This window comes from Bidens hawaiensis, unplaced genomic scaffold (assembly GCF_021521415.1).
Source record: "Bidens hawaiensis isolate Kalapana, Puna unplaced genomic scaffold, B.hawaiensis_p1.1 tig00002306_1, whole genome shotgun sequence".
NCBI lineage: Eukaryota > Viridiplantae > Streptophyta > Magnoliopsida > Asterales > Asteraceae > Bidens > Bidens hawaiensis.
This window is the reverse complement of record NW_027491123.1, coordinates 677,304-699,704: the sequence shown is the minus strand read 5'-3', so window position 1 is coordinate 699,704 and position 22,401 is coordinate 677,304. Positions and strand designations below refer to the sequence as shown.

The following is a 22,401-nucleotide window of genomic DNA, read 5'->3' as shown; positions in this document are numbered from 1 at the left end:
CTATGTGAAGCTGCATGGAATGCACATTAAACGACCACAAATAAGATATATACATGTAGTTATCACATATAATTACACCAACGTGAGGTCCGTTGCATCTTTTCTGAGACAAGTAGCAATACCTGGTATATAACAATAACATTAAAAAAGTTGAGTCGTTTAGTCTCTCAATGATCTCTTTCACACAATCACACACTTGATCATTCTTATCTTATTCTCACGTTGGAGGATAACGAAAATTTGCTTCTTCAATAATGATTTTTTTTTTAATTTTGTCAATGAGCTAGTAGTGAAGTGGTAAAGAAGAGACTTGGTGCTTCATGTGACCCAGGTTTGATTCCTGCCCACAACATTTAGTTTTAGAGGCATTAGGGTGATAGATGGAAGACTAGGCGATTAGGTGGCTTTCATTGGTTGGATCCTTGAACTGAACGGGTTTTATCTCACCGTGCTGTCGTGCCTTCGGGCAAGTGTTCACACGCGTTGGCCTTAGGTAAGGGTTTTTCCCGAATCATAAGACGAAAGTATCCCAATGCGATGAATTTAGTCAGCAACTCATTTAAAGAATTCGATAGCCTTTCAAAAAGAAAAGAGAAATAAAAATACAACGCGTATTGCGACCATTTGATAACAATCATCAGCGGTCCAAAATCATTAAATTCATATTCATACCTACTATCAACACCCTTTTCGATTCACCCCTAATCCCAAATACCTTAATTAGGGTTCTTGAATTAAACCCACCCCAGATCGTCAATTCCACCACTAATCTCACTACCCTTCTGTTCTGATGATCACACGCATACTTCACTAATGGACCTCGAAGGAAACAAACGCGTGTTCAACAGATTAGGCCCAAACCCGAATCAACAACCCGACAATCGAAACCAAAAAGTATGCTTCCACTGGCGAGCAGGCAACTGCAATCGATTCCCATGCCCATTTCTACACCGCGAGTTATCAGCTCCGCCCAACGGAACGCCCTCGTCTAAACGACCGTACAGTTTTGCCACGGACGATCAACGCCCAACGGCGGCGCGACGGGGCGGCGGGTCCAGTTTTAACACGTGGGGCCGGGGTGGTGGAAGAGGTGATGGGGTTAATAATAATAATATTAGTGGGTCAGGTGTTGGAGTGAAGAAAGATAAGATTTGTAAGTTTTGGGTACAAGGTAGTTGTAGCTTTGGGGAGAAGTGTAGGTATTTGCATTCTTGGTGTACTGGTACTTGTTTTGCAATGCTGACACAGCTTGAAGGACATCAGAAGGTCTGTATTTGGTATCAACTTTGATTTTTTTTTTTTTTTGCATTTTCTTAAAATATTGAATCTGTTATTTATTTGTGATCAAGTTTGAAATTTTTTGCATTATGTTTAAATTTTGAGTCTTTATATATTTGGGATCTAGTTTGTATTTTTTTTTTTTGCATTGTGCTAAATTCTTGAATTTTTATGTATTTGGGATCAACTTTGATTTTTTTTCATTATGTTAAAATCTTGAATCTTTATATATTTGTGATCAAGTTTGAATTTTTTTCGCATTTTGTTAGAATCTTGAGTCTTTATATATTTGTGATCAAGTTTGAATTTTGTTTGCATTATGTTAAAATCTTGAATCTTTATATATTTGGGATCAAGTTTGAATTTTTTTCGCATTATGTTAGAATCTTGAGTCTTTATATATATTTGTGATCAAGTTTGAATTTTTTTGGATTTTGTTAAAATCTTGAGTCATATATTTGTGATCAAGTTTGAGTTTTTTTTGGCATTATGCTAAAATCTTAAAACTTTATATATTTGTGATCAAGTGTGGAGTTTTTTTGCATTATGTTAGAATCTTGATCTTTATATATTTGGGATCACTTTGAATTTTTTTTATATTATATTAAAATTTTGAGTCTTTTTATATTTGTGATCAAGTTTAATTATTTTCTTTTGCATTATGTTAAAATGTTGAGGTTTTATATATTTGTGATCAAGTTTGAATTTTTTTGCATTTTGTTAAAATATTGAGTCTTTATAAATTTGTGAGCAAGTTTATTATTTTTTTTTTTTGCATTATGTTAAAATCTTGGGTCTTTATAAATTTGTGATCAAGTTTGAATTTTTTTGCATTATTTTAAAATCTTGAATCTTTTTTTATTATTTTGCAGGTTGTTAGTGGTATTGCGCTACCGGTTGGGTCGGATAAGTTGTATACCGGGAGTCGAGACGAGACGGTGCGGGTTTGGGATTGCCAATCTGGACAGGTAGCTATATGTTAACTAAGGGTGTTTAACAAATCGAATTATATAAATTTTGAAGCTGGATTTGAATTCGACCCGGAATTCGACAATTGAGTCCGAATTGGATCCGGTTTAAGAGTTTGAAGCTGGATTTGAATTCAATTACCGAACTCAGATTGAATTGAGTTTCGAGTTTTTCTAGTCTGATTCGATTCATTGGATGCCCCTTATTCTGACCACTGATTTACATTAATAATATGTTTCATTTGATGTTTTGATTATGTATCACGTGTGTTTTTGGTTATTTGTAGTGTGCAGGGGTTATTAAATTGGGGGGTGAAGTGGGGTTCATGATCAGTGAAGGCCCATGGATGTTTGTAGGTCTACCTAATTTGGTCAAAGTAAGTGATTTATTGTTGTTTATACTTTATACAATTATACATCAATAATAATATTTTTTTGATTATGTTATTATTTGTTATATAGGCATGGAATGTGCAAACTTCTGCAGAGTTGAGTCTAAACGGGCCTGTTGGGCAAGTTTATTCACTCGTGGTGGGAAATGATTTACTCTTTGCGGGTACACAAGACGGGAGTATATTGGCATGGAAGTATAATGTTGCAACTAACTGTTTTGAACCGGCTGCATCACTTCAAGGGCACACCTCGGCTGTTGTGACACTAGTTGTTGGTGCTAATAGATTATATTCTGGTTCTATGGACAAATCAATACGTGTGAGTTCACTTATGTTTTAAAAGGCAGTTGTGTGAATGTGTGTTCAAATTATGTTTTGATTATTGTTTTTTAACTTGTTTTTAGGTTTGGAACCTCGAGAATTTGCAGTGTGTTCAGACGTTAACGGATCATAGTGATGTTGTGATGTCAGTTCTTTGTTGGGATCAGTTTCTTTTATCGTGTTCATTGGACAAAACAATAAAGGTTTTGACATGTTACTTTGTAATCTATGAAGGAGGTTTTTAGTGTATGATTGGTTATCTTGGTTGCTAATTACTGCAGGTGTGGGCAGCTACAGAGAGTGGGAAGTTGGAAGTAACTTACACCCATAGTGAGGAACATGTAAGATCAAACTTTATTTATCTGGAATTCTGGATATTGCGTATGTGATGGTTGTTTTTCTGTTATAGTTTCATGTCTTGGAATAGTTAGTTTATACTTAGATCATTAATTAGCTTCCATGTGCTATGAACATAGATGGTTTAAATCTTTTTACATTTTTAAAAATAATGAATATCTTTTGGTAATAATTGAACTTACGAATTTTCTATTTTCTAAACAAAAATATTATTATCATTTTATATTTTCTTTGTTTATATATTCCTTTTATAAATATATCCCGCCTTTATTTTTTCTTAGAATCCCTCTCCCAATTTGTGTTGTGTTCTGATAATAAATTTCTCGTTGTCGAGAGTTCTTTAAAATGAGTTGCAAGAAACTGAAAACAATGAATTATGTAGATGGCACAAGCTTGTAAAGATGCAATCCATGCAATGCTTTTTCCACGGTTGTAAACGCTAACATTTGATGGTGTTTATGATTGCGAAAAATCACTTTGCAAGGATTGCATCTTTACAAGTTTGTACCCTTTGCATCATTCGCTGTTTTCAGTCTCTTACAAGATGAACTCTGGACAATAAGAACTTATTATCGGGACACTGGGAGATTTAGCATAGGAATACGAAGGAAAAATAAACAGATGAATATATTTTAGCGAGGAATAACTAGGAGAGAAAATATAAAATGATCATGATTGTTATTTAGAAAATTCATATATTCAGTTGTTGGTTTCATTGCGAAAAGACAATTCACAAAAAAAAATGCAAAAAAAATTTTAAACTATCTATGTACATGGCACATGGAAGATAATTATGATCTAAGTATCTAACCAAGTAACCAACTATTCCACACCATGAAACTAAAACAAAAAAACTAATAGCATATTTGCTTATAAGACTTGTTTATTAGCATTTTACGCATTACTGTTGATAAATAAGTGTGCTATTAAGATGCATTTAATAGGCTATATGTGCCACATGTTTATAGGAAGCTTATGTTATATGGAAAAGTTGAAACAAGTTGGATCTTTTTGATTCAACATCATATGCAATCCGCTTATATGAGTTATATATAATATATAAAATTTTGTAGGGCCTGCTTAATTTATGCGGGATGCATGATTTAGAATCCAAACCCGTGCTGCTGTGCTCTTGCAATGACAACACTGTTCGCGCATATGACCTGCCATCGTAAGTTTCCAACTTTTCTTTTATTTTTATTGAAAACTTGGGTCAAAACAGTTGATGTTTAATACGGGTGTTTTGATTTAGGTTTGTGGAGAGAGGAAAGATATATGCGAAACAGGAGATTCGGTCTATACATGGCGGGCCTAATATATTCTTCACTGGTGATGGAACCGGAGAAGTGAAAGTATGGCAGTGGTTGGCTGACCAATCGGCCACAGTTGTGCCTGCTTGACTTGTTTTGGCTTTTCGTGTAATATTTAACCGAATGTAATATTGAGCTTTTTTTTTTATGGTTCGGTTGTGTAACGCAGTTATGGAGTAATGGTCGTGTAATAACCGATGGGCGATTGAAGTGTAGGTTTTTGGGTTCGTAGAGTTGCATATTGTAACGTGTTGGGACAATTTTTGTATCAGTTAGAGTTTCATAATGGAATTTTTATTATGTTTTTCATTTTATGGTTAAGAAATGGATTAAAATGAATATGCAGTAAACCTATACTCGTAAAAATCATGCTGCCATAAATGTAATAATAACTGGTTAAAATTTGAGTAATTTAATTGAAACATTTCTAAATATTGATACTACACCATAAAGTTCCCTCTATATTAAACAATTAATAATTTACAATTTAACATGTAAGAGAAGATATTAATAATTTACATTATAATAAAAAAAAATGAAAATACCCCCCTAAGTATTTTCATCAACCAACACTCCAAGTAGATGAATGATCATTGAGCTTCACTTTCTCAAATCAACAACAATAACACTGATGTTGTCGGTACTCCCACGACCCAAAGCGATGCGCGTCAACACTCTAATAGTGTTGACGCCAACTCGGTTCCTTCACTTGAATTTTCCCCAAGAGATTCGTGTACGGTTTTGCATGCGGTTTCACTTGACACAACATCCCATAGCCCATTACTACCTAGTATCCGTGATTCTCGCTTTGTTATCGAGATTTCTGGTTCAGATGTTGCCCAGAAGCCTATCTCATCTTCACACAACATCACCACATAAACTCAAATCAAGAAATCACATTAAACAAAAAGAATAGAAATAGTTTAACAGAACTATACTAATCATGAATGCATATACCGTATTTCTATTCGATTTCTCTGCCTCATATGCCAACTTCAAGAGATCTTGACCGATATATGACATACATACGACGCAATTGCAATTCTAATAGTTATAACTAAATTCGAGCCAATCATTTTCTATGTGTTGATCTTATTGTCAATTTACCATATAAAAGAAATATTCGAATATCCGAAGAAAGTTATTTAATAATAAAAAAAATATTCGAATATCCGAAGACTTTCGACTTTCCTAGTGTCCGAAATTTCTAATTTAATATTTGTTATTTTATAATTTTTAAAATACACGTTGGCTAACTTGCACCAAAATATCCGAATTTTTTAAAATGCCTATCGAACCTGAAAATTTCAGTTATTTTGGGAACAGAAAAACATTAATAATATAATAAATAATAAAAAAGTTATTTAATAATAAAAAAAATATTTCGAACATCCGAAGTGTCTGAAACTTCTAATTAATATGTGTTAATTCATTATTTTATAATTTTTAAAAATATTAGTTATTTTATAATTTTTAAAATATACGTTGGATACCTTGGACCAAATATCAGAATTTTTTAAAATGCCTATCGAACTTGAAAATTTGGATCAAAATTTCGATTAATTACGATTCAGTTTCAGGATCAGATAGATTTTTTAGCATACGTATGATTAAATTGTCAAAAGTATATATTGAGTAATTCTATTTGTAAACATGGGATTTTCCTAATTAACGCAGGTAGGTTTAACGATACTAAACAAGAGGCAAACATTGTTAAATTTTGTTCGATAAAAGAGTTAAGAGAGAACCTATAGGCCGGGACATAATTCGTCCGCCACAACCTCCTACATCAGCCTGCACAAAACCATAACTAGATACTTATACATATATTCATTCCAAGTCCAATCTACTAAAACAAACACAAATTAAACTAAGTGTGTGCTAATTAATAATTATTCACCTTAAGGTCGACGGGCCTGCCGTCACGACAAATCACAGCACTGGAATCACCGCATTTTGCCACTAATATGCATTCCTTTGTCAAAACTGACACCACCGCAGTCGACCCCATTAAAGACAGCTGCGGATTGCATCTACAAATTCTGGAATTACACTGTTTTAACGACATCTCATCCATCCTGCTAAAACTCCGGTTCACCGCCGACCTCCACCGCTCCCAGCCACCGTTTGACTCGTCTCCGACCATCTTAACACGCATCAACTCCTCTTTCATGATTACGTGCATGTGCTCTTTGCATAATGCTGACACCTGCTCTATAAAGTTAAGTTACATATATTGAAATCATCGAAAGTATCATAAGTAATTGAGACATGATATTGTATTATATTTCATGAGATGAGATTATGTATATATAAATAAATTAACCTATAATTAAACTAACAAATAAATAGATTAATTATTAATTAACTAAGAACTATCGTAAGAGCTGTTTGCAGGCGGATCTTCAACATCTAGTATGGATGTGCCGAAAGTCACGAGACTCAATTTTTTTTCCTACTTTTAAGTTTTGGGTCAGCAATCTGGTTCGGGTCGGGTTGGATCAAACAATAAAAACTTTATATTCAATCATTTGACTAAAACACTAATTCAATCATTCAACTTACCGTTCTTACACATAAAAAACCAATTTTTTAAACAAACAAAGACAAGATGTGAGGGGAAAGATTTCTTAGGTAAACGATTTCCCTCTCTTTGGCTTTAAGGGATTTATTTTGAAAAAATATTCAAGTGTGGCCCAGACACAAATAATATGGATGGGCCAGACACAAATAATATGTATGGGCCGAACTCAATATATATCATTTGACATTTTGGAAAAAAATTACCATATTAAATGAAAAGGTTGGATGGGCCAAGGTGGGAAGTTGGATCCGTCCCTGGCTGTTTGGCAATATTATGTCGAATCATTAAGAAGTTTTGAGAGATTTTAATCATTCAATATGTTTCTAAGCCTTAATAGCTCCATACACCATTAAGAAGTGCATTTCTATTGAATCAAACACTATTTACCTCTAATCGATTAAGAGGTAGTCACTTAACTGAAGAATCTTACTAAACAGCCCCTAAGCCAGTCATATATTAAAGTACATAAAAATAAATGTAGTATAATAACTATTTACATGCATTCTTAGCACGTTAAATTGTTTGTATTTGATCTAACATTATATCATGACAGGTTGTGAGACCTTCTTGAGCTCCACAAGAGCTCGGAGTTGTGGTAAAAGAGTCATTTTATGGGATAATTATTATTGTTTGTTGGAGACTTTGGAAAGTGAGAAATTAAAAAATGTCAAGGAGGTTAAAGTGGAAGAGATTTCGAGACATTAAAGCCCTTGATTTTCTTTGGTTTGTCGAAGCATAGCTCGCTAGAATGGTCGAATTGGTCGTGGGTGTTGTGTTTTTGGTTGGTGTTAGACATGTAAAAATAATATGTTATAGGATTTATTTATAACATAATCCTTAAAGTGTAGTAAGAGTCCGGAATTTTACGTGCCCATCGAACACACCGAAGAAATGCACCGGCTGGAACCCGTTGATCTCCGGCCGGCATAAGTTCGTTTCAACGGACACTTCGTCCATCATCTGACGTTGCCGTCCAATCACCGACATCGTCCCGTACACCGGCGGCGGCGGCGTCTCCATGTTGCTAATCAAATTCATGATCTCCGGTGAAGACGTCGTCGGATTATCGGCCGTCTTCTTCGCCGGCGGCCTAACGGCCACCCTCCTCATGGCCATCCTCCGGCGCCGCCGCTCACGGCATTTATCCACCGAATCCTCACCGTCGTCACTAGCCAGCATTCTTTTCCGACTACCATACACCCGATTCATTAATATTCATGCGGGTTGAAAGTCAAAGTCACTAAAAAGTGGAATTCGTGTGCAATTTGACGGCTAACGTGGTATATATTATATTATGTTGCCCGATAGTTAAGCGATCATGGGACTGTCTAAAGTTGACACGTGAGACGTGGTATTTTGAGGATGTCGGTAAATGAGTGTGATGGATATGTGGGCGGGTGACACGTGTTGGATGAAACATATGTTACGAGTCACATATGGGACACGGTTACCATGTCCACGTCAATGGCTTCATGCATATCATCATCATCGTACTCAGTATATCCCACCAATTGCAAAGCTATAGTAGGGTCTGAGGAGGGTAAGATGTAGACAGCCTTACCTCTACCCCATAAGGATAGAGAGGCTGCTTCCAGTGAGACCCCCGGCTCGATAGTAGTTTTGCATCAAGCCTTGGACATAAGGCACATAGCACTCAATCATCGGGACACCGGCTGATCGGTGCATGTACCCTTGTCTTTCGGCTATCAACGCCACTACATGATGCCTGATTAACCGTCCGTCACTTTTAACGTTATTTTCACGAGATTAGTAAAATAACGTCAAAATTAGTGCAATTTCACATTATTTTCACGGCTATCAATGGCTTCATGCATGTATTCACCAAAACATTATTAGTTTGAAATTGTTTTGATAGGCGGTTTGTTTTGTTCAATCGTCCATCAGCAAGATACGACGAATGCGTGTAGGAAAAAGAGGCCAATCACTAGATGAACGATTTTGTCTAGATGATCTAATATTTTTTGTACGGTATGTTAATAGACTAGAGAAAATAATAATAATAACAAAATTGAACAAATAATACGTGTCTAGTGTGTAGTCTTGTTGAAGAATCAACAGGTTCGGTTCCGCTTTAGGTGTGTGGTCTTGTTGAAGAATTGGGAGAACACTTATTTGTGTCATGCGGCCTTGCACAAGAAGTTTGGCAAGTTGTCTCACTTTGGTGCAACGTATTGTTAGTGTAAGCGTTTAGAGTTCAAGATTTGTTAAAACTCAAGTTCACAAGGGCTCCTAAGAAGAAAGCGAAGGCTTTCCGGGCCATTGTCTTGTTACTTTCTGGTGCCCGTAGAAAGCGAGAAACGATTTAATGTTTAATAGTAAACCGGTAGAGTGGAGCAACTTGGGGGGTGATATCAAAGCACTCGGGTTCTTGTGGGTTAATTAAGAACCGACCAAAACTGGAAAGTGTAACATGGAAGGACTAACGAGCGTTTAATTTGTAAGTTATTATACGAGGCTGGCGTTTTCGCCGCTTGTGATGCGAGTTAAAAAAAATTTACTTTGGCTTTGGAATCAAATCAAGACTAAAATCAACTGACCAAAAAATGTACATATACACAATTTCGAACTTCTACTAAAGGGCACATTTCATCTGCCCTTGCAAAAATTAAAATCTACACTCCTATATGTCCAAAACATGTTCTAAAAACTTGTATCTCATACCGAGTTTTGGACATAAATTCCAACTTCTACAAACATTACATGCGTGAAAAACCATCCATCTTCAGGCGTAATTTGAAGAGGTTCATGAGTAAATGTTATTATACAAAAACACTTATGACAGTTAAAGAAAAAAACCATCAACCTCTCGTCCTGCAATCGCCTCTCGATATATAGAGATCGCTTCTTGCATCACACTAGCTTCAGACAACAATTTACTTCTTTTCTTTCCAGACGGATGGGTCGAGAGGTAATCTCGCAAAGCAGAGTCACCTGATACTTGACCCAACTTCTCAAATACCTTTGGAGCGACCCGCGGGTCGTACCCAGCTGATGCCATCAACAACAGCCCGATGTAATCAGCTTCAATCTCCATCCTGCACATAATTCTAACTTTTTAAACAGTACGATTTCACATGTAACACAAAGGAAATTCATGAAACTGTTAAGAAATAGAAGGCACCCGAAAAGACTATAGCATACTTTCGGGAGAAAGGAAGCCTAAGAAGAAGGTTTGACATTGTGTTGACCGGATCGGGCATAACAAATTGATATAAAATTAGCTGCCCGATTGTAAACCAGAGGTTCTTTGTAATTTGTTCAGCTGCATGTCTTGCCACAGCATGTGCGACCTACAACCATATTCATGTTTAGCCAACATATTCATATACATGATATCTATATAAAGGTGTCAAATACTAATTATTGCATTAACTATGCTTTAAAAAAAACAACACGGTTGCGATAATAATCTAATCTTTAAATGAAAATGGTTAGGAGGCTTTATGCATCAAAATAGATCTTGAGCGACTTTCACCCATTTGACTGATTCAATTAATTTTTTGAACCGACTCGTTTAACAGGTTTGAGATAAAAAACAACTAACATCGACAAACTCGTGAGTAAAAGGTTCATATTTCCACCACTAACTATTAACCTAAATGTCTTAAATACCCTTTGATAATGACAAAATCATCAACATCTTTGTAATGACAGATCAAGTAATTTCATAATAAAAACTCATCAAGAAAAAACATTTTGCAACTTTTTATGAGACAATTAGAGAAGGAAAGCATTGCAGATTTTAATGGGGAAAAAGAAAAGCATCATTTTTTCTTGGATCAAATAATAAAATAGAAACCATAATAACCAGTTATCTCATAATCATTTCCACCATATTATTGCTTTTATAGAAATCAAGTAATCTCTTAACATAACTGTCGATAGAAAATAAAAAAAAGCCATGCTTTTTAACTATAGATGGCAATCAAAACACGTTCATCCATAAATGGGTTGACTTGGGTCACCTTTAATCAGTCGACGGGTCAAAATGAGTCCCTTTAAATTAGTTAATGGTCAAAATGGACAACTATTATAAAACTTGTTAAGTTGAAAAAAGGATCTAAATGGCTTATAGCAGCAAATGGTGGTCGGGTGGGTACTTTCTTCTAAAACGACTCATTTTGAGTTATTAACCCAATTCTATTATGGCCAAACTCATTTTGACCCAACCAGAGACCTTTTCAACACGGCCAGTATTGACCCAAACTCATTTTGCTTAGAACCCGTTTTGTCACTCACTTTTCTTAGAACTTGTTCTGAACCGTAACCCGAGTCTACCAACCAACAAATAATGGGGACTTCAAGCTGCCATTCACATCGTTAGAGTCTTTGGCATAAACTTACTATTATTTTAACTATCTGATCATTTTATGTTCATATATAAAAGCTTGTAAGTTGTTATATGTAAACCGATTATCAAGACACATGCAAAACCATCTAACCCACCCTAACTTAAGGACCTTCCAATTTTCAAAAAGAACACTTAAAATGCACACCAATAGAAGGATTCATGTTTACTTCTTTACAGCGAACAAAATATTGACAGCACGAAATAATAGAACAGATGTTAAGATTACTTGATTCAAACCATTAAGATGTCATGTGAATATGTGTCGACTTCTAAATTCACTAAGACTAACCGGCAAACTTATTGGTCAACGTCCTTATCATAACATAACCAATCCAAATTTGTTCACATTAACTTATAAATAATTATAAACAAAACATACCTCATGACCAATAATAGTAGCAATCTCTTCATCCGTTTTAAAGTGTTCCAACAACCCCGTAAACACAACAATCTTCCCACCAGGCAAACAAAACGCGTTCACAACATGATCCTGCACCACCAAAACCTCCCACTTCAACCCATCCAAATGCGAAATCGCCGACGCCATCCCCTTATCCTTCCCCTTCTTCCTACTCTCATCCACCCACGTATCATCAATCAACTCATCCTTCCCGTACCACCTATCCCCCGAGCCCGTCTCCTCCGTCATCGCCATCACCGCCTCCTTCCCCGTAATCTCCGACGCAGCCCCAATCTCCGAACCGTAACTCAAATCCGTCCAAACCTGTTCTTTCTTCAATCCTCTCTGCAACGCCCCAATAATCTCGTTCGAAATCATTTTCACCCGAATGCTTTGCGGATGCATCGCGGGCAGTATCTTCCCCTTGAACCCAGCCTTCATATTCTGAAACTGAGACTCACCCATCGTTCTCTCCAAATTGTGAGACATCAACACCAGATGCCTTCGTTTCGTGTACGGTATCGTCTCAACGTTACCGAAATACACGGTTAAACCGACTCCTGATCCGACTAACACAACCATCAATACGTCCCTAGGGTCATCAGTCCATCTTTGAAACCCTCGGGGCTTAAAATGCCTAACTTGACGTGAATCAACGTAATAATATCTATACCCGTGTCCCAGATGTAAACTTACTCAATTGAGTGCTGTGAATTGGGGGTTTTGGGGCGGTGATTTTGGAGGTGACGTAACGAGCTATTGCATCGAAACCTAGCTTTGATCTTCTATAACATGATGCCATTGCTGAGCTATTAAATGAACTCAAAGTGATGTATAGGGTTTAACGAGGATACAAGAGATTGCTGTACAAGAAAACAAAGAAATAATACTAATAATAATAAAAGAAGAAGAATGGCATGATTCCATTTTCGGGAAGCTTGGATTAGTTTCTAGAAAGCATAATGAATCTTCATTTTAATATTTTATCGCTTTTAAAATAATACTATATATTGTGAGGCATGAGTGTCATGTGACAGCCACTAAGTTCATTTTATTTTATTTTGAAATCTTTTTTAATATTTAATATTTAAAATCAACAAAAAGTAAAGTTGGTGTGGTGGTAGTGTAGTCTTGTAATGACTAGGGGGTCATGAGTTTGACCCTTTGCTGATAACCTACTTTTTTTTTTTTGTTCAGTTTTTTGTCTTTTTTAAATAGAAATAGATTTTATATTTATAGATTTCTTACTCAATCAAGTAATGGGAAAGGTGGTGTGGTGGTAAAGTTATTATAACGTACTATGTTTTATGTGTGTTTAAATCGTGTGACCGGCGTGATTGTTGCAAGGTGAGAGATAGACGATAAGCGTTGGTGTTAAACGTACATCAAATTGCCTAGCTAAATGTAGCACCATAAATGAAAGGAACTTTTGTAACAATTAATAAATCGCACCCATTGCCTAGCTAAACAGAGAAACAACTACAACGAAGGTACACCGGCGTAACGCGCCGAGATAACACCTAGTTAATTTTGAAAATAAGGTTGCGAAGTACGTCTGCCCGTTCACCGTAAGGGTGTAAAAATTACTTCTAATTAAATAACATCTGATTCACCATATATTTTCATCTCCATTCATAATCATATTAAAAAGTAAGGTCAATTGTGAACACCGAAATATGAGGTTTACTTTGGTTTCTCAAATAATTTGGGATATGCTGACGAAAATTTCAATGAAGGAGTGAACATGAGCAAAACCACACATTTCCCTTATAATTTGAGTTTGAGATTAGAGATGAGTACTCAATTGCAAATGCTCTTCGGTGGTGTTTGGTATGTTTGGTATTTTAAATTGTTAAGCTGAATGGAAACTGGAAAGTATCATTGTAAGGGAATTAAAAAAAAATGGTTGGGTTAGTCAATAGAATAAAATTACATATTACATAAAAAATCTCATTTCATTTAAACACATCAAAACCATTCCATCCTCACTCTTGCTTTTTTTTTTCTTTCATTCAATTCTCCCTTTCGCTCTACTTTCTCGAGACCGGTCTCACCATGTTATTCAATGCTCATATTCCGGCTTCTTATTGGGTGGAAGCTTTCACTTAGGCAACCTTTGTTATAAATATGTGACATTCGTCAATTTCGGGTCTTGTTTGTATTCGTTTTTGTATTTGTTTATTATGTAAACCGACCCGATTTGTAAACCGAAGCTTATGTTATAATCAAAATGATGGATTTATGTTACAATATTGTTTCACACTTGTTGGGTCTTGAAAACATCCTATTTTTATTTTTATTTATTTATTTATTTATTATTTATTTATTTTTTTGTTGTTTTGTGTTTTTGTCTTGATCCATTTTGCATGAAAACTCTTGTGTCTCACACCCATATTTGACCACCAACATTACCCTATATATACACCACCTTTCCTCTTCATTTTTCCTTGCTACAACTCCAAAAAAAAAAAAAAAAACTCTCTCAAACATCAAAGATTCAAGGTTATCTTCTTAAGTGTTCTTGAAGGATTTTGGTCTTTCATCTTAATTAGTTTATGTAGTCTTATTAATACTTGTTTATGGTTGTGCAACACATATATAATATACACCCCTTGTTTACCTTTGGTAGTTACTTCTCCGATTCCGGTCGGTGAGGTTTCGGACCCCATAAGGCAAGGCTTCATGGAGGACTTCGTGTCCTTGATATATATACATCTATATAACTTGTTCATACATATTAATCTTGCTTATTTTAGTTTGTTGGTCATGTTTACAAGTTCCATGGTTATGGGTTTTTAAAAGTCTATGCTTCGGTTTAACCGTAAATAGCTCTAAACCGTAAACCGAACTTTGTTACTAGTTTTGTTTGTTTAAACATACTTAGTGTTAGATCTAAGTTTCTAAAATCATTTTTACAAATTCTATGGTTATGGGTTTGTAGAATCTTACCTCGGTCTTAACTCGAAACACGATCCGAACCGAAAACCGAACTTTTGTTTAAGGACTTTATTGTTAACTTTTGGTATTTTTTTTATTTGTACATTATTATACAAGTTATTTAGTGTTTGGACATGTGGAAACCATCTATGAACTTGTTGTAAGATGGAAACCGAACCAAACCGATTCTTGCTCGCTTAAGACACACAAGTGTGTTTTTTTTTAGCCATCAAGACTTGTATATTTCTTTAAAAATAGTTACAAATTGATTTTTAAATATTTTCTTAAGTACTTGGAAATGTTGGAACCAACTTGATCTCATAACAAAGTTTGGACCGACAAAACCGAACACTCGCTTAACGTGCGTTGTTAGTTCTGAAACAATGGAACTACATACTTGGTTAAGTCTTATTAAATTTTATTGAATTATCTCATAACATTCAATATTTTGGAAAGTTGACTTTGGGTTTGACCAATTATCAAGACCCGAACCGACAACCTGAACACTCGATAAAAAAAAACCCGTTTTAGTATCTTTATTCCAAAGGGATTTGCATTCTTGCATTTTACCCACCTTATTACTTAACATAGGTTGAGTAAATATTAACATTAGATACTTTAACCCGGTTTCGAGCAAACTTACATTTTTAAAGGGTTATTATTATAAATTCTTAAATAGTCACATTTTAAACCTTGAACTTTAATTATTTACATTTCTCAACATTTATTTTGTTTAAAGACCTTCAAGACAACCTTTCTAAATTCAAGACTTCTTTTCTTTTTAGGCATTGTGCGTTAAACTCGTCGTTCCGACAAATCTCCAAATTATCATCTTTCAAGTTTACCACTTGAAGGTGAGTACTTCATACCCCATTTTCCATCTTTTATTTTGGGGGTGACATTTCATACTTATTCAACAAAATGCTTTATATTTGAATCTTAAACCACAAACGTAGTTGTATACTTTACCTAAATAATTGCTCGATTTGGTTATTCTATGCTTATATGCCTATGTGTTTATCGCTTTTGGTTGGTGGAACTATAAAATCCTAGACTATTTGGCATCCCCTTATAGCAAGGTGTCGTTAACGTAATGCAATTAACGATAACTATAAAATCCTAGACTATTTGGCATCCCCTTATAGTTAGGTGTCGCTAATGTGTTTAGCGATATCTATTTATCTAAATTACCACTTTTATTTATCGTTTCGTATGCTAGTTTTGTGGCTATCTTTATTATATACTAATATGATTAAACTTATGAATTGCTCACCGACCTTTGTGTTGACAAACTTTATTTTATGAAATGTTGCAGGTTTGCATCTTGGTTGATTTATGATTGTGAAGAAAACGACATCAAAGACCTTAGGATATTAGTAAAAATGAACAATATCAATTTGCTATATTTTGTGATATCTTGTTTATGGTTATTTTATGGATAATTGTTATGTGACATTTTCGATGTTGTGAAATGAAATGAGTTTATTAAATACTGTCACTTTAATTAATGTCATGTGCTTATGGACAATCGTTACACCTCAGCATGTTCCGCCGCCTTTGGTCGGGGTGTGACAGATTACCCACCCCATTATTGCAAAACAAGTCACCATTTTAGTTACTTTTTGCACAAGATCCTCAATATGGAAAATTTCAAGCCTATGGTTGCGAAGTTTCTCCTTACTTAAAGGATTACTCTAAGCATAAACTCGCACCTCGAAGTATCTCGTGCATTTTTATTGGATATAGCTCTCAATATAAAGGATATTGGTGTCTTGATCCGTCAACCTCTCGCATTTATGTCAATTGATGTGCTAAGCGCGGTCTATAAAAACTTAACATAACCTAGAGACTCTAGTTTTAAATTTATAAACCTAGACTCTCCTAACGCTAGACCACTAGACAGGCAAGTGTACCTATCGACTGTAGTAAAGCTTAATGAAGTCCGGATATAGAACCCACATGACACTAGCGACACCTAAATTAGACTTTGACTAATAACTTAAATATATTGATTTAGTTAATTTTTGTGTTTTTAATTATTAACTATAAACTAAAAAAAATACTTAAACTAAAACTGGCACGAACAAATCGGGTTGAAACTTATATAGGAGAAATAACTACCTATGAAAGGAATCCTACTAGTCAACTCGTAAACTCTCGGATTTGGATTTATGATTGGTAATCGGATTCTAAAAATATGAAACTTAAGGAATAACTAAAGTATGCTAGATCACCTCCCAGTTTCACCAACAATACCTAAGAACCCTAAATATCATGTAAAGCTTAACGGTTTAGTGGTTCGGATCACCTGCTCTCACCTTACCTAACTATGCTAAGGTACCCAAAGACCAAATTACCTTCCGGTCTCTCTAACCACAAAACACCCTAAGGCGAAAAGGGTATTCTTATTGAATTCGGTTATAATTTGGATCTGTAAGAATCTAAGGGAATCTAGGGAAACTCACTCCCATGCAACCACTACCCAAACCCGTAAAAGACCAAAACAGACAACACTTAATTACCTCCCGTCTCTCAAGTGGCAGAATATAAGGTATCTCTAAACTTTCAATTATCGTTCCTATGGAATACGTTAACAATATACCCTAAACTAGTTGAAAACACATAGTAAACAGCCTAATATGCATCCATAGATGAAAGACATTCACAAAGACGTATATGGAAAAATAAATTGATCATAAATTAATACTAAATACGCATATGCATCACAACCAAAGACAATAAAAACTTTACCAAAGCATCAACCAATCAATAATAATCCAAAACCAAAAATAAAACAAGTCTAAAAAGTATTCATCCAAACCCAGACAGCATAACAGTTTAGCCTCTCATAATTATTAAAGAAACAAAGATAAAATAAATATTATGGTTCATAGCAAAAGGAATAAAAATAATTGAGTAACATTGCCAAGTAACTTGATTTCTTCTTTGATCCAATGATAATGATGATGAATCTTTTAAAACACAGTAGCCGTTCTCAACTCCTCTTGTGGAACCAGGGGTGGCCCCCCTTCAACAAATGCAACCCCTTCTGTCTTGCGACAGAAGGCTCTGTTTTTTAGTAACAGCCGTTGACAAAAAAATAATAGTAATAATATATCCTCGGGTTCCAAAAAAAACAATTGCCTTTTAATTCCTCCAAGTAGAGGTGCCCATAGAAACCGGCTAGCTGGTTTCTAACTGGTTCGTACCCGAAAGTCTAACCGGTCCAATCCTAACCGGTTACTAACCGAACCTAACCGCCGGTTAGTAACCGGTTTATATTTTGATTTCAAAACTGGTTATAAACCGGTTAACTGATTTTTTTTATTATTTTATTAAAAACCGGGTTTAACCGGTTAGTACCCGACCGTTTAACCGATTTTTTTTATTATTTTATCAAAACCGATTAGTACCCGACCCGATTAACCGGTCTAATATGTTATTCCCCCCCCACCCCCCTCCCAAAAAAAAAAAAAAAAAAAAACCGGTTATTGGTTAACCGATTTGTGCACCTCTACCTCCAAGGCTCCAATGTTAACCGACCTGCAATTCCTTTTGCAGCCCAACAAGTGTTCTGTTTTTTCGTGTTGGATTGTAAAGACGCCAAACCAAAAACCAAACTCTACACTGTTGCGTCCAATTAATAATTTTTCAGCCCATAATTCCTTTTTATTTGTGACCCTTCCTTTGCTTTCTTTCCACTTACCTTCACATGGGTTTTATATTTCAATTATTATTTTTGTCCATAACTACGAATATGATCATAATTTATTTGTGGCTATCATCTAGTGTTGTTTCTGTCACTTCCTGACCATGAGATTTGCAATAACTAGATGATCCAGTTGTGCTATCCCTTGTTCATTTGGTCATAATCATAGCGAATATTCACTCGTTGGTCTCAAATTCAAGGAATGTACTTCATATTAGCTTGTTGTCTTCTGAACTCTTTAAATTTTAAATATGAATCATGAACGAGTACAATTCAATAAAAACAACCCCAAATATATTCAATAATATGTATAATTTAAAATTTTCCCTTTGCCGGTTATAATGGTGCTTCAAGTTTAGCAAAGCTGGATATTACCACATTTTTAGAAGAATTTAAAAACAAACCATTACCGACTCAAACATCCTTTAGTCTAACAACACCCGTCAACCCAACCACCTCCACTACTAGCCCACCTCCCTGCACTTTGTGTCAGCCTAATCCTTCACCGACCTCACCTTCCACCCAACCCACCACTCATCCCAATTCCGGACTAGCCTAACCGATCCATCTCCAGTCCACTCTACAATCCCAATCAATTCTAACTCAAACAGTAGCTATCAACTACCAATTTCACCCACTATAACCCAACCCCATATTGAACCCGGTGTTGTACCTCCTCAAAACACCACTAATCCAACAAACACATCCTCTCAAGCCACAACTTCTCACCATATGACCACGAGGTCCAAAGCGAATATTTTTAAAACGAAACACACTGGTGACTTCGCATTTGTTACCACTCATGCACTTCATGTAGCTTTATCCACGAATACTGAACCACCACGAGGTTTCAAAACAACGGAAAAGGATCTAAAATGGGTCGCGGTTATGCATGAGGAGCTCCATGCTTTACATCATATTAATACTTGGACGTTGGTTCCACGTTCACATCTACTAATGTTGTTGGGTCTAAATGGGTGTATCGGATTAAGTATCACTCGAATGGGTCTATAGAACGTTACAAAGCACGTTTAGTTGCTCAAGGCTTTACACAAATTCCAGGTCTTGATTACTCTCATACCTTCAGTCCTGTAGTCAAAGCCTCCACCGCCCGAATAATCTTATCTCTTGCTGTGTTGAACAATTGGAAACTACATCAACTCCATGTCAAGAATGCCTTTTTAAATGGAACCTTGAACGAAACCGTTTTTATGGAACAACCACCGGGCTTTGTTGACCCCGCATTTCCTAATCATTTGTGTAAATTACACAAAGCCTTATACGGCCTAAAGCAGGCTCTACGAGCATGGTTTCAATGTTTAAGCATGTTCCTCTTATCTTATGGTTTCACGTGACACTTCTTTATTCGTGTTTCGTCAAGGTGGTTGCATTATGTATTTACTTGTCTACGTGGGTGATCTTATCCTCACGTGAAATGACGAGCTAGCAATTGGTACGTTGATTTCATGTCTTAATACCGAGTTTGCTATCAAAGATTTGGGAGACCTAAATTATATTTTTAGGTCTTGAAATTTGTCACACCCCGACCAATGAAGGCGGAAACGTCGAGGCGCGACATGATTGCTCATTGCACAATGACACTATAAAGTTATAATATTTAAACAACTCATTTAAATCCATATCATCATAAATAACACAATAATTGTTCATACAAAATGCCAAATAGATAGATAAACAAATAACTTGTTCTTTTATTTTCTAATATCCTAAAGCCAAGATAATAAGTTTCTTCAAGTAATCAAATCAAGCTAACATCAAACCTGTAACATTGCATAAAATAGAGTTTGTCAACACGAAGGTTGGTGAGCAGTTTTCATAGTTTTGGACAATAACTATATAGTATGAAATCCACAACTAGTATATGAAAACAATAAATAATAGCAACAATTTAGATAATAAAACCGTCAATAAGAATACATTGACGACAATAATGAAATCGTCAATAAGAATACATTGACGACACCTTTCTATATGGGGATACCATATATACTCGGAATTAACGTATGATCATACTTTGATGAGGCTACCCGCCTTAGCATTCAAGAGGCTACCCGCCTTAGCATTCAAGAATTTGCACATAATCATGTAAAGCATATAACACCAAATCGAGCATTTATTTAAGTAAACATATACAATACGTGTTGTGGTTTAAGACTCAAGTATAAATCATTTGAATTTGAATAAGTATGCAATGCCACCCCCAAAACGAAAGATGGAAAACGGGGGATGAAAAAGTACTCATATTAACAAGTAACTTGAAAGATAGTGTCGTGAATAATCGGAGAGATCGATTTAACGAGCAAGACCTATATTAAACGGGTCTCGTGTTAGTAGGTAGTCTTGGAAGGGTTTAAAATAAAATACATGACAAATAAAGTAAATAAATAAAGTTTAGGATTTAAAATGTAAATATTTGAGAAATTAAAGAAACGAGTTTTGTAAAATAAGTTTTCTCGAAACCGGGTCTCGGCATTCTATTCATTAGTTTTTTTCTTTTTTTTTAATTCAACCTATGTTAAGTAATAATGTGGGTTAAAATGCGACATTGCAAAACCCTTTGTTATAAGAATACCAAAACGAGGTTTAAACGAGTGTTCGGGTTTGTCGGTTCGAGACTTGATAATTGACCAAGCTCACAGTTAACTTCCCAAAATAATAAATGTTATGAGATAACTCAATAAAATCAAAATAGACTTAACCAAGTATGTAGTTCTATTGTGAAGAACCTTAACGTTCGTTAAGCGAGTATACGACCTTATCGGTTCGAACTTGTTATAAGATCAAGTTGGTTACCGACATGCTAAGTATGTTTAGAAATTAACTAAAATTGACTTAAAATATAATCTTGAAGAAAAATATGAGTTTTGGTCGCTAAAAACACACTTGTGTGTCTTAAGCGAGTGAACTCGGTTTAGTTCGGTTTTTGGTTCGATCCTTGACTCGGAATAAGACCGAGGATGGTTACCACATACCCAATTACCATGGAACTTGTAAAATAACTTATAAATAATAATACTCAAGTTTTACATTCAAAAAGTTAACAATAAAGCTTTTAAACAAAAGTTCGGTTTTTGGTTCGGTCCTTGACTCGGAATAAGACCGAGGATGGTTACCACATACCCAATTAACATGGAACTTGTAAAATAACTTATAAATAATAATACTCAAGTTTTACATTCAAAAAGTTAACAATAATGCTTTTAAACAAAAGTTCGGTTTTTGGTTCGGTTCTCAACTCGGGATGAAACCGAGGCTAGTCACCACATACCCAATACCATGGAACTTGACAAATATGAACAATAAACTAAAATATGTAGAAGTTAAGGAAGTATAACAAGTTATATGGTTAGATTTGTTAAATATATAAACAAGGACTACAAAGTCCTCCATGTAACCTTGCCTTACTAGCCCGACATTTCAATCGGCCGAGACCGGAGAAATGAATGACCGAAGGTAAACAAGGAGTGTATATTATATATATGTTGTAACATCAAGCTTTAAGTATTGAGAAGTTAGTTAAAATGAAATATTAGCTTATGAAGAACAACCTTAGAATTCAAGAATTTGAGAGAGAAATGAAGAAATGAACAAGCACAAATGAAGAAGATGGGTGTGTATATATAGGGTAAGTTGAATGGGTCTTTCATAAAGGGTGTTTCATGAAAATGGGTTGGTTATAGACCCAAGAAAGCACAAACTACAAATGGGTCATTCAAGTCTCCATTTTGGTAGTTTTAGTCCCTGGAGTTCGT

At 35.3% G+C, this 22,401-nt stretch overlaps 2 protein-coding genes and 1 pseudogene across 3 annotated transcripts; 1 reads left to right on the top strand and 2 right to left on the bottom strand.

Annotated features, from left to right (window-relative positions):
* The first annotated feature begins 813 nt into the window (after positions 1-813).
* Positions 814-4,894, top strand: LOC143616351 (zinc finger CCCH domain-containing protein 48-like). Its single transcript, XM_077089204.1, has 8 exons — positions 814-1,266; positions 2,151-2,246; positions 2,534-2,623; positions 2,709-2,957; positions 3,043-3,162; positions 3,241-3,300; positions 4,390-4,487; positions 4,569-4,894. The coding sequence occupies exons 1-8, from the start codon at positions 814-816 to the stop codon at positions 4,714-4,716; spliced, it is 1,314 nt and encodes a 437-aa protein (XP_076945319.1). The 3' UTR covers positions 4,717-4,894.
* A 400-nt stretch (positions 4,895-5,294) lies between these two features.
* Positions 5,295-8,419, bottom strand: LOC143615554 (putative protein phosphatase 2C 75). The gene is made up of 4 exons (XM_077088661.1): positions 8,078-8,419; positions 6,527-6,835; positions 6,375-6,420; positions 5,295-5,482 (listed from the first exon to the last, which is right to left on the bottom strand). Exons 1-4 carry the CDS (start codon positions 8,417-8,419, stop codon positions 5,295-5,297), a joined length of 885 nt encoding a protein of 294 aa, XP_076944776.1.
* A 1,511-nt stretch (positions 8,420-9,930) lies between these two features.
* LOC143614869 (mitochondrial metalloendopeptidase OMA1-like) lies at positions 9,931-12,784 on the bottom strand (annotated as a pseudogene). Its single transcript, XR_013150365.1, has 3 exons — positions 11,962-12,784; positions 10,373-10,521; positions 9,931-10,266 (listed from the first exon to the last, which is right to left on the bottom strand). The product of XR_013150365.1 is annotated as a mitochondrial metalloendopeptidase OMA1-like (transcript).
* Between the last annotated feature and the right edge of the window lie 9,617 nt (positions 12,785-22,401).